Below are 10,322 nucleotides of genomic sequence, written 5' to 3'. Positions count from 1 at the left end.
TCCTCTGCTTAAAGTAATTATGTGTTCACTGCTGGAGAAATTAATTGAGGTTTTTAGGCAAACTTTATCTTGTGTCCGAATGCATTAAATCCAACACACTTCATGTGTTACTGCGCATGTCCTGCAGATGGCGCTGGACTTTAACTAACTAATCCGACTGCACAGGAAGTACAGCTGCACCAGTGAGATGGTTGCTAGTTAGCAGCTGGTTAGCACGTTGGTCGTCGTTTTTAGTGACTAGTTCACAGAATGTCCTTGAATGCAGCCTTGTTCATGAGATAATTCGTTTTTTGAGGGAGTGGGGGCGTTTGTCGATATCTGGACCATGTCGGACAGAAAGCGAACAAGAGAGAAGGAGGACAGACGGGACCACAAGAAACACAAGACATCCAAACAGGATTTGGAGAAGCTAAAAACACACACAAAAAAACTCAGCAACGAAGTCCAAAAATTAAAACACGTCGAGACGTTGTGAGTGATATTAGTGAGAGCTTTTACGTTGAACCTTGCAAACTTGTGCATGAATTATAAATGTTATTTGCCTGTTTTCTCGTAACAACAAGTTTTTCTTATCAGTTGACGTCAGGTTTAGTGGTATTAGCTAGTTTTGGGAATAGCAACTTAGTTTGAAACAGCTAATTCTGCAGTTGTGTGAGAATCAACTTCAACATTCTCTGTCTTTCGTGCAGCTATGAGAAACCACCACCAGGATTGATAAAGGTAACGTTTATCATGTAAATAGTTGTTTAGTTAATGGCAAGAAGCTTATAAGAAACAGACTGTTTTGGACTCGTTGTTTACGCGAAGACATGTTCAGAAAGTGACATTTGTTGTTGCAGGAGCATGAAGACAAACCAGAGGACTGTATTCCTGCGGAACCAGGAAATGAAGAGGCCAGGAACTTCCTGGCACACGCCCCCACTAAGGGGCTATGGATGCCCCTGGGGAAGGAGGTGAAGGTGATGCAGTGTAAGTGCTGTTAAACTGATTCAGTGATGTTACCTGGCCGTTCAGTGAGAGGGTGCGAAAGAGACATGCAGCTTACTGTTGTATCTGCAGAGATTGTAGACTATAACTGGATATCCCCCAAACTTCTGGGCTAGTTCATGTGGCTAAAAAGTGACGAGAGGATGTTCATCTTTGATTGTATGTTTTTATGAAAAAGGAAGAAGCCTGGTCTACGATACAGTGTCAGAGTGTGACTTGTATACGAACTTTTTTAATTGGTGTTTTGACCTTTTAAATACTTTTTGCATTTTTAAAATTTCTAGTCTTCAGATAAATTTTATCAGCGTTGTTGTTTAGACAGTTTCGATTTAGTTTCGTGTTACAGCACTTGCCTGACTGTTTTTAGATCTGCACTGTCTCCAAAATCTACAAATATCTTGAATTTTCAGAAATTATGAAAATTCAAGGACTTACTGTGTTTCAAACTGTTAAATATATGTAATTAGTATTAGAAAGAAAAACTCTCTGGGTTCCTTGATTTAAATTAATATGCAGGGCATTTTCTCATAGGCCCACAGTTGCATTTATTCCAAATGATGATTATGAACAAAAAGCTCTGGAAGGTGTTCAAGTTTATCATCAGCTATGAAAGCACTAGCAACACTTGTACTTAAACAACAGTAGGTGGGGGTGAACGTCCATCATGTGTGGGCAGTGGTCTTTATAGGTGATAGTTGTAGAAGCTTAAAAGAAGAAGTTTAAAATTAACACTACATCTGTTGTCTCTGACAAATATGAAGGGCGACAGATTACTAATGAACTTGTGTATACTACTTGTCTTTTCGGTTAGACAAAGACTGTCATTATATACAGTGTCCATTCATTCCTTTGTCCCACTCCCTTTCATAGTGTACGAACAGCCGGGAACTTTAGGAGTCAGCGCGCACACACACACACACACACACATTTGGCATTTGTTGAATCTGAGCATGACTCGCTCCCCTCAATTCTTCGGGAAGGTTGTTCAGTATGTCGTCCTGTTTAAAAGGACAGAACAACATCACAGTATGAACGAGTAAGTAAATGATTGTCCACACGGCTACTTATGGAGGATAAAGAGTACTTCTGTGTTCTAGCTTTACAAAGACTCAAGTTTTTCATGATAATAACCAGGGCTGTTTCATTATGGCAAAAATCCTAATCATAATTATTTTGGTCAGTATTGAGATTGTGATTCTTTAACACGATTTTGTAACACTCACTGACTTTGGACTTTATTGAACGTTTAAATAAAACTTGGGTGAAAATCAAATAAAAACCATAAATATCTTATAATAATGTTATAACATATCACCTAATAAATTGTAAAACTCGTTAATTGTATGATGTCTGTTATAATGCAGAATGTAAGAATGGATTGCTGTGATGTGCTTTGGCCGCTCCAATCGTCGTCATGGGGAAGCTTTTACGAAACTACTTTTTTTCAGTGCAGCACAAGTGATGACCTTCTGATTTGTTCGAGGTGGTTTCTCTTTTATTATGAGGCGTACAGGCTGCAGCATTGCCACATGAGCAGGGCTGTTTGAGTGTATGACACCAAGTTTGTTGTCTTGGCCTTTTAAATTCACACAAACAAACCTAAATGAATGTATTTTTGTGGGCTTGTGTACTCATGTGAACATGGCAGGTTAGAAACGAGTGAATAAAAACGCTAAAAAACATTATCTTGTTTGGCAAAATGGCTCTTAACTCATTTACTAGCTTAACCCTTGTCAGTGTCAGCTGAACCAGGCTTGAGTTGGTTCAGTTGTCAACAAGTATGTAACTTGTATACCTATGCAGTGTATGCGTGTTTGGTTGTGAATGACAACTGAACTCATTCCGTTTGCAAGATGAAGATTGTAAGATGTGACTGAAAGCTCAAGAAAGAGTCAGTAAGTGGACCTTGAGTTTATTTTGTCAAACTATTGTTCCCAGGATGGTAACTGTAATACCTGTGTTTGATCTGTTTTTTTATGCCAGATTATGTGCCTGTCACGTCAACATGTTTTTCCTTTGCTGCAGGTTGGAGATGCAAACGCTACGGCCACAGGACAGGAGATAAGGAGTGTCCGTTCTTCATCAAAGGCAACCAGAAACTGGAGCAGTTCAGGGTGGTGAGTGAGTTCACTGCTCAGAAACAATGAGCCCACCCATAGTTATTTAGGGAAGATATCAAATAATAGAGTCTTCAGAGCAAGAACGTAGCTTGGGTTGTGGTGAGGTCAAGGGTCTGTGACTGAGACGTTCTGCTGAGGTTAACAACAGAGTCGGGACACGTTAGTTTACACTGAGGAACATGTGGACGGCAGACTTCTTCACACAGTCTGTTCCATTGTGCCTGTAATGGAACAATTCCTGCTGCAGGGAAACACAGCCTCTGCAATGATTACCATAAATGCAACTGTATCATATTTTCCTACCTTGTATTGTCACAGGGAGGTTTTTTTTAAAAAATAAAATGCTGACATAACACCAGAATCGGTACAATAGTTGGAATGTGTCGAATGGGATAATCTGCTGTGAATTGTAGCAACTCTCATTGTGAGCAGGAATTCTTTTACTTTCTTCATAGTAAGTAACGGCAGATCGTGCTTTATTCTTTTAGGCCCATGAAGACCCAATGTACGATATCATTCGGGAAAACAAAAGGAATGAAAAAGAAACCAGGTATGTGAATTCATTTTTTGACAATGTATGTTGTTCATATCCTTAGCTGTAATTTCTGTGAAAAAGTCAGATTCTTTCCACTGTAACCTTGAAAGAACAGATCAAAGACACTTTTGAGATGCAGTTGTGTCAAACACTTGCGTTTTCCCTCAGCGGAGTGAGACAGTTTCAGATGGCCTGGCCTTCTGTGCTGGTGTCTAGCAAATAGTTTTGGACACCAGAATGTTTGAACTTGAGGTTTGCTCACTATGAATGCCCTGTGTAGATGTGTGTGTGCTTGTACATGCCACACACATACACTTGTGTGTGTGTTTTGTGTTTGCATGCATTACAGAAAGGTTATTCAAAGGCCAGTGGTGCTTTGAAGACTCGGCTGCGTGTCGGTGCCACATTAATTTTGGCATCTTCTTTGAAAGGGAAGTGAGAGAGTCCAACCTCTCCCAGCGAGCTTGCTTTCCGGTTACATATGCATCATTGTTTTTCAAGTTGTCCTTAAGACGTTAGCCTCCTATCATGTGGTGGTAATTGATGAGGATATTTCCCAACAAGTCTGTAGAAATTAGGCGGTTGTTTTAGAAATACCTGCAACTAGATTTTAGAAGTTATTTTTCGCACTTGTTTTTGGCTCTGGAGATATTCCCAGATACATATGGCACTTGGACCAGTTATTTTCTGATCTTCATTCCGCAAAATGGCCCATTTAGTATTTCCCATGTCTGTATGGTTTCCAGTGTCTTCAAAAATTGTACATTTCTGTCTCTGTGTGCCAGCTCACTCTTCTGAGCTAATTAAATGGCATGTTCTCCAGTGACCTCTAGAACTGTACAACAAATATCTTTTTCTTCCTTCATTTTTGATAAATGTTTCATTTGAGTACTGTTGTTCTTCCTCCCTCATTTTGTGATGTGTTGATGTCTTTATTGCCCTTCATGAACCTTCTTTGGCTGTGGACACATGCCATTTATTCATCAGAGGTAGTTAAGGAGCTGCTAGAGTCACCAGTAGTCTCAGTAGTTGTCAATTAATCCGATTTAATGACTGTGAAATCACCCTTTCTGCTAAGGTTCAAGTCAAAGTTATGCAACGCTGGTCTTTCTACACAGGTCTAGGAAATACTTATTTGTACTCAAATTTGAAAAGTCATCTGTGCTCAAGCCTTGTATACAGGCGACAGGATGACCAGTGTGTTCTGAAAAACCTCCACACGCCCGCGGTTTTAAAGGTACTTGGGCCTCTGCTGGCAATTACTGGAGATAAGTAACAAAAGTAGGCACTTGGCTAAGTCCACATTTTGGAAATGCTGGCATAAGGACAAAGACAGAGTCTTGCTCAAGGACACTTCAGATGCTTGCCAACCTCTAGGATCTGACTGCATCAGTTGTGTTTTCTTCCTTGTACTGAAATCCCCACCACCTCTTCTTCTCTCCTCCTTGCCCTTCCTGTTCCTAGGATCCAGCAGCTGCAGCAGCTGCTTCAGGACACCACCTCCTCCTCCTCCTCCTCCTCTGATTCAGGCAGCTCCTCCTCTTCCTCTTCCTCTTCTGACCACCATCGCAGCAAGAAAAGGAAAAAGAGGAAGGACAAAAAGAAGAAAGACAAGAAGAAGAGAAAAAGGAAACGAAAGCACAAGTCGTCCAAAACCAGTGACAGCTCTGATTCAGACTGAGAGCTTGGAACATACTGGTGTACGTACTTGTATGCTACATGCTTTAAACATAGGAAGAGACAGTGAATGAAGTAGCAGCAATGGTAGATCTTACACAGTAGCGAAGTGTGTTCTGCCTCAGTACGAACTGGAGACCTTTGCAAGCCTTTCGTCTGCCGGCTGAAACCCTAAAACTGTAAATCCACTGTGCATGACTTCTCCCAGTTGTTTCACTGTCTCCAGGGCGACGGCTTTAATTTACCTTGTCTCTGTTAGATGACACAGATCAGGGTCATATGGAACAGCTGCTTGAGCAAGTGTGTGTACGCGTGCCTCGGTGCAAACATCCGTCAGAAAGCATTAGCTGCATGGGTAATGAATCTAAAGCAATGTGAAATGAGCCCGCTGGTGTAAGAGATCTTTACTGGCTCTTATAAGATAGCATGTCAGCAAATGTAGTGTGTTATTAAGAGATTGTATTTTCCACCATATTCTTTTTTTTTTCTTATCCTTGCCATCTCGCTGCTCTTAAATACTTTGATTGTAGAGTGTGTTAAACGCAGAGAGGAGGAAAAAAATAGTACAGTTCGAATTTGTCTTCCACACAAGCCCGAATGTTTGAATACTTGTGACTGTACATAAATATTTGGAATTATTTGAGGTTGGAATATCCTTATTTGCTCTGAAAAAAAAAGCCACAGCGATGGGGAAAGAATGTATGTGAATGTATTCCTTTACTCCGAGAATAAAGATGGCTCTTTTTCTCCAGTGTTTGCACGGCTCGAAGCTGCAAAAACAAAGATGTTAATAATCTTGGTCTTGACAGTATTTCTTCTTGTTGATGATGACTTAAACTTTTGAGGATTGTGCAGTGAAACTCCACGCACAGAAATCTGATCATTAAAAACCACAAGACGCAGCTCAGCCTTGACCTTCCTAAGAGCCGAAGAACTTTATCCCCCCCCCCTCATCTTTTCCTGCCAACAGTCTGAGTATGGTTAAGAGTGTTTCTCACATATCATTTTCACAGCCTGTAGCCTACACAACGCAGAGCGATCCTCCCTCTCTGTGCTGCTGAGCTGCCTTCAACCACTCATCAAATCAGGTTCTCGACCAGCAAAACCGCATCAGACCAGCAGCGCACGGTAGCTATACTTCTCTTGAGACATGCTCTTTAGGCTGAGGAAATCTGGTGCTTGTCTGCTTCGTGAGCGGCACATTTTGAAGAGGAATCCCTGTGGAAATGAGCTAGAAACATTTCCTCTTCCTAATGACCCTGATAGGGAGACAATTACAGTAGACCTACAGGGAACAAGCAAACTAGATTTCCATTTAGATTTGTGTATTTCTGAGTAGCTCAAAAGCTGTAGGGAGTGTATGTGTTCCTGAGGCATTACAGTTCAATCAGAGGATGTTAGATTATACATCCACGACAGCGTTTTAGTCGCTGATTGAGAGCTTATTCTTTCTCTCGTCGGGTCTGTGGCAGCTCTGTCCCTCACTGTTCTGGCGCTTAGACCAGTAACCTAAGATAAATCAGCTTCATTGAAACAGTCTGTTCCACGTTGACTTTTCTGTCTCTCCCTGTCTGAGCAGAACAATGAATCTCCCAGATGAGATTCAGTCAAAAGCTGCTCAGAGGGAGGCTGTGCCACGTCGAGAGAATCTGGTCAGCGGAGAGACTTTATTGAAGCACTCTGTCTTCCTGGACAACAGACAGGTCAGATTGAGTGCCAGGTCAGACTCGCTGTGCAGCTTCTGTTGGAAGCCCAGCATATTTGCAGAAAAGTGGGTAATTAAATCTTTATGGCTGGAGCACTGCACTTAACTCATGAATAATCATCATGTTTTGCTAAAAGATTCAGTAGCAAGATTTCTCTCTCTTTTTTTTTTTTTTTTTTTTGCTTGTGATATCATCTTCACACCAGATGGGCAGAGTTTCAGCCAGTGGTTGTGAAACAAGGTGTGCTCAAAGCCAAGTGAGTTACACAATCAGGTGGACAGCTGAAGTCCATGTATAATGGGAAACCATTAAAGGCTTGCCATGTGAGGAGCAAAACAAGAGTGACTCTGCATTTTATTGGCTGCAGAGGTACATTGTGCTGCATTGTGAGTCTGCACTTTTATTGAATGCACGGTGCAGTGCAGTTAAACCATATGGGCTGGCTTAAACTCACTCTGCTGCCTCTCTGCTGTCTCAGATAAAAAGATTACATCCTCAGCGAGCTATCTGATGTAGTTTTGACAGCTTTGTAGCTGAAGTCAGAGATGCAAAAGTAACCATAACTTAATGATGAGAACGAAAAAGAGGAAGACAGAGAAGTTTTATTTGTTTGTTTGTAGGCCCTTAGCTCTTAAATACTGTTTAGAATTTATTTATGCATAATTTGAACTGCTTGGAGGTTTAAACTCTCCAGTCTAATACAAACTTCATGGGTTCAAACAAAGAGTCACTTGAAGCTGGTGTCTGTGTACCATCAAAGTCGAATTTCAAACAGAAACCTCAATACGCTTGTGCTCTGATACACTAAATTGCCGTTTTTGTCTCACACTACTCACTCTGCTTTCTGTTATTTTCGGATCCCACCTGTTTTCCTCCACAGCCCATGTGGTGTAGCCAAATTAACAATTTAGTAGAGGTTGCAGGCTGTCATTTTAATAGGAAGAGGCTCGTTTTTGTTTTCTGTTTGTTTTGTTTTGTTTTTTTACAAAGAGAAAAAGCAACAGAGAGAGAGGTAGAGGGATTTCTAGTCGGTGTGTCGCTCCAGATTATTTATCAGGACAGACAGCTTCTGTATTAATCCTCTTCCTGCTGCTCCTGCTGAGAGGAGACATGGATGAGCTGCAGGACTGTCTGCTAAACACTATTCTCACTCCTTTTTTTTTACTCATAAACACACACTCTGGGTTTAATATCAGAAACAGCCTGTATTCACTTACATAATTAAAGGGAAGTGGCCTCATGTGGCTGAACGCGGCTAGATATAGTCCTAAATCTTGTCCTACAAAAACTATAGCACTGCTGAGCGATAGCAAAATGGTTCCTAACATAATGTAACATTAGAAGGTCATAATGTCACCCTCCAAGCGCCTCCGAGTGCATGTGTGGAGACCAGAGAGCGTTCTACCTCCATGAATTTTTAAAGTCATTGTTCCTGTTTCCCTTCCTCTGCTGGCTGCAAAATGGGAGGGGGGCCATTCATGTGTTTGTGTCCTGGTACGAAGAGAGAGAAAACATCCCCAACAGGTTTGTTTGTTCATTCACATATAATTTATTGTGAATCCCGCTTGTTGAGCCAGTGTAGGCAAAGCCACTGTCCACTAGGGGAGCTCAGGGTCAGTTTGAATATTTTGACTTTATTTTTAATATATATATAAAGCAGTGGGCACATTTTTAAATCTTGCTACATGTGGATTCTCTATATGCAATTTGTTAAAACTGAACATTTGGTTGGGTTGGTTTGGTGAGGCCAATACTGTCCTGTTTTACTATTTAACTTGTATGTGCTTGGTTAACAAATATTTAGACTTTCTTAAAAGTTCTATGTGAATCTGTTCGCTTTTCTGTTTTCTAGCAGTTTGGGCTCATTAGTTATTCGTTTGTTTAAAACATAGAAATATTTGAATTAATAAAACTGTAACTCCCAAGACTTCATTCCTGACCACTTAAATTTTGTCTTTAATTTTTTGAATTTTAATTTGTCTGTTGGCTGATATTTAGTGAATGTTGCCTTTACTTTGAATTGCCCTGTTTTTGAAAGGGACTATAAAAATATGTGATGTGCCCTGCGTGAATCCGAAATGTTCAAGAGAAGAGAACACATTAAAACTTTAAGTCAAGTAATCAATCGTTACATTAGGGGGGAAAAAAGGGTAAATTTACTCTTTTTTATTTTTTTTGTCTGAAGGAAGTTTTGAATTATTACTCTTATTTACCGTCGTTATTTAATCATAATTATATAGATCTACTGACCAATGCCAAATTCATCCTTAAATTGAAATGTCAAGGAAATTGTTTTAAAAAATTGTTTTTAATCAACTTAAGATCTGCTAATATATATATATATATCCTACAGACTTTTAAAATGCTAATAATTTAATCTGATTTCTTCTTTCTTCTTTTCTTTATTTAATCTAATGTAATCTTTAACGCCCCCCTCCGCTCGTTAAGCCGGTGGCTCAGGGAGCAGCAGCTCTGCTGTCGTCCATCCATCCTGTCTGGTATCATCGAGGCAGCCAGCAGACGGCAGAAGAAAAGAGGAAGTGGAAACATCAGCACTATCTACGGCACAGGAGAGAGAGAGAGAGAGAGAGAGAGAGAGAGAGAGAGAGGGAGGGAGGGAGGGAGAAAACAGCACTCAGTGACACTCACACACAACAGACACACACATGCACACTAACTCCGGACATCGGCGCTTTAGTGGAAGAAGTGTCCTCGCTCCGTCAGGTTGGTCTAAGCTCTCTTTTCTCGCAGAGATGTGGCTGCCGGGCGGCATTTCAGCTTCACTTGTCTCGCGTTTTGTGCTGAATGTTGGCGATGTTTGGGCTGCGCTGCGCCTCAGCCAGCGTTTCTGTCTCTTGTTTAGACCGCAGCGAGATAATACAGTGTTTCCTCTTTGCCCTTTCTCTTCACATCTCCCTGCCTGTTTTGATTTTCCCCTACTTTTTTTTTTCTGAAGTGGCCTCACCGGCTTTGGGCGCTGTTCTTCTTTTCACTGACATGTATATCTGATTGAAGCATCGCCAGCTCACTCCGCTTTCGCACATTGAACTGCAGCGGATAGGAACCTGCCTGTGAATTCATTATCCGTGCGCTGTTTGTAGTTCTGTTTGGGGAAATGAGTGCGTGCTTGAAAAGCTGCAACTTGTGTGTTTTTGCACGGGCTTCGCTGTGAGGAAGCCGAGGCTTCCGCCGCCGCCGCCGCCGCTGCTGCTGCTCCGGCTTGTTTGTTCAGTGCATGCTGTTCGCTCGATGCCAAAAAGTGTTGCGTCCATAGAAACCCGCGTTTTCCCTCCACGG

General features: G+C 41.3%; 2 protein-coding genes across 2 annotated transcripts in view; both read left to right on the top strand.

Annotated features, from left to right (window-relative positions):
- The first annotated feature begins 129 nt into the window (after nt 1-129).
- Nucleotides 130-6,070, top strand: rp9 (RP9 pre-mRNA splicing factor). Its single transcript, XM_046417391.1, has 6 exons — nt 130-471; nt 690-720; nt 840-969; nt 3,013-3,104; nt 3,596-3,657; nt 5,107-6,070. The coding sequence occupies exons 1-6, from the start codon at nt 326-328 to the stop codon at nt 5,321-5,323; spliced, it is 678 nt and encodes a 225-aa protein (XP_046273347.1). The 5' UTR covers nt 130-325; the 3' UTR covers nt 5,324-6,070.
- Nucleotides 6,071-9,631: 3,561 nt separating this feature from the next.
- Nucleotides 9,632-10,322, top strand: part of elmo1 (engulfment and cell motility 1 (ced-12 homolog, C. elegans)) — a 95,489-nt gene continuing 94,798 nt past the window's right edge. Inside the window, exon 1 of the mRNA XM_046416679.1 lies at nt 9,632-9,749. The gene's annotated coding sequence lies outside the window, so the exon portion shown is untranslated. The remainder of the gene's footprint in view (nt 9,750-10,322) is intronic.

Source organism: Scatophagus argus, chromosome 17 (genome assembly GCF_020382885.2).
Source record: "Scatophagus argus isolate fScaArg1 chromosome 17, fScaArg1.pri, whole genome shotgun sequence".
In the NCBI taxonomy this organism is placed as follows: Eukaryota; Metazoa; Chordata; class Actinopteri; family Scatophagidae; genus Scatophagus; species Scatophagus argus.
The sequence above is the reverse complement of the archived record's forward strand: the minus strand, read 5'-3'. Positions and strand labels throughout refer to the sequence as shown.

What these genes read in the sequence shown, in the direction of transcription:
- rp9 (XM_046417391.1), top strand. Translation starts at nt 326, where the DNA reads ATGTCGGACAGAAAGCGAACAAGAGAGAAGGAGGACAGACGGGACCAC. An exon ending in TTAAAACACGTCGAGACGTT is followed by an intron (nt 472 to 689) that starts GTGAGTGATATT and finishes TCTTTCGTGCAG; the next exon opens with CTATGAGAAACCACCACCAG. An exon ending in AGGAATGAAAAAGAAACCAG is followed by an intron (nt 3,658 to 5,106) that starts GTATGTGAATTC and finishes TCCTGTTCCTAG; the next exon opens with GATCCAGCAGCTGCAGCAGC.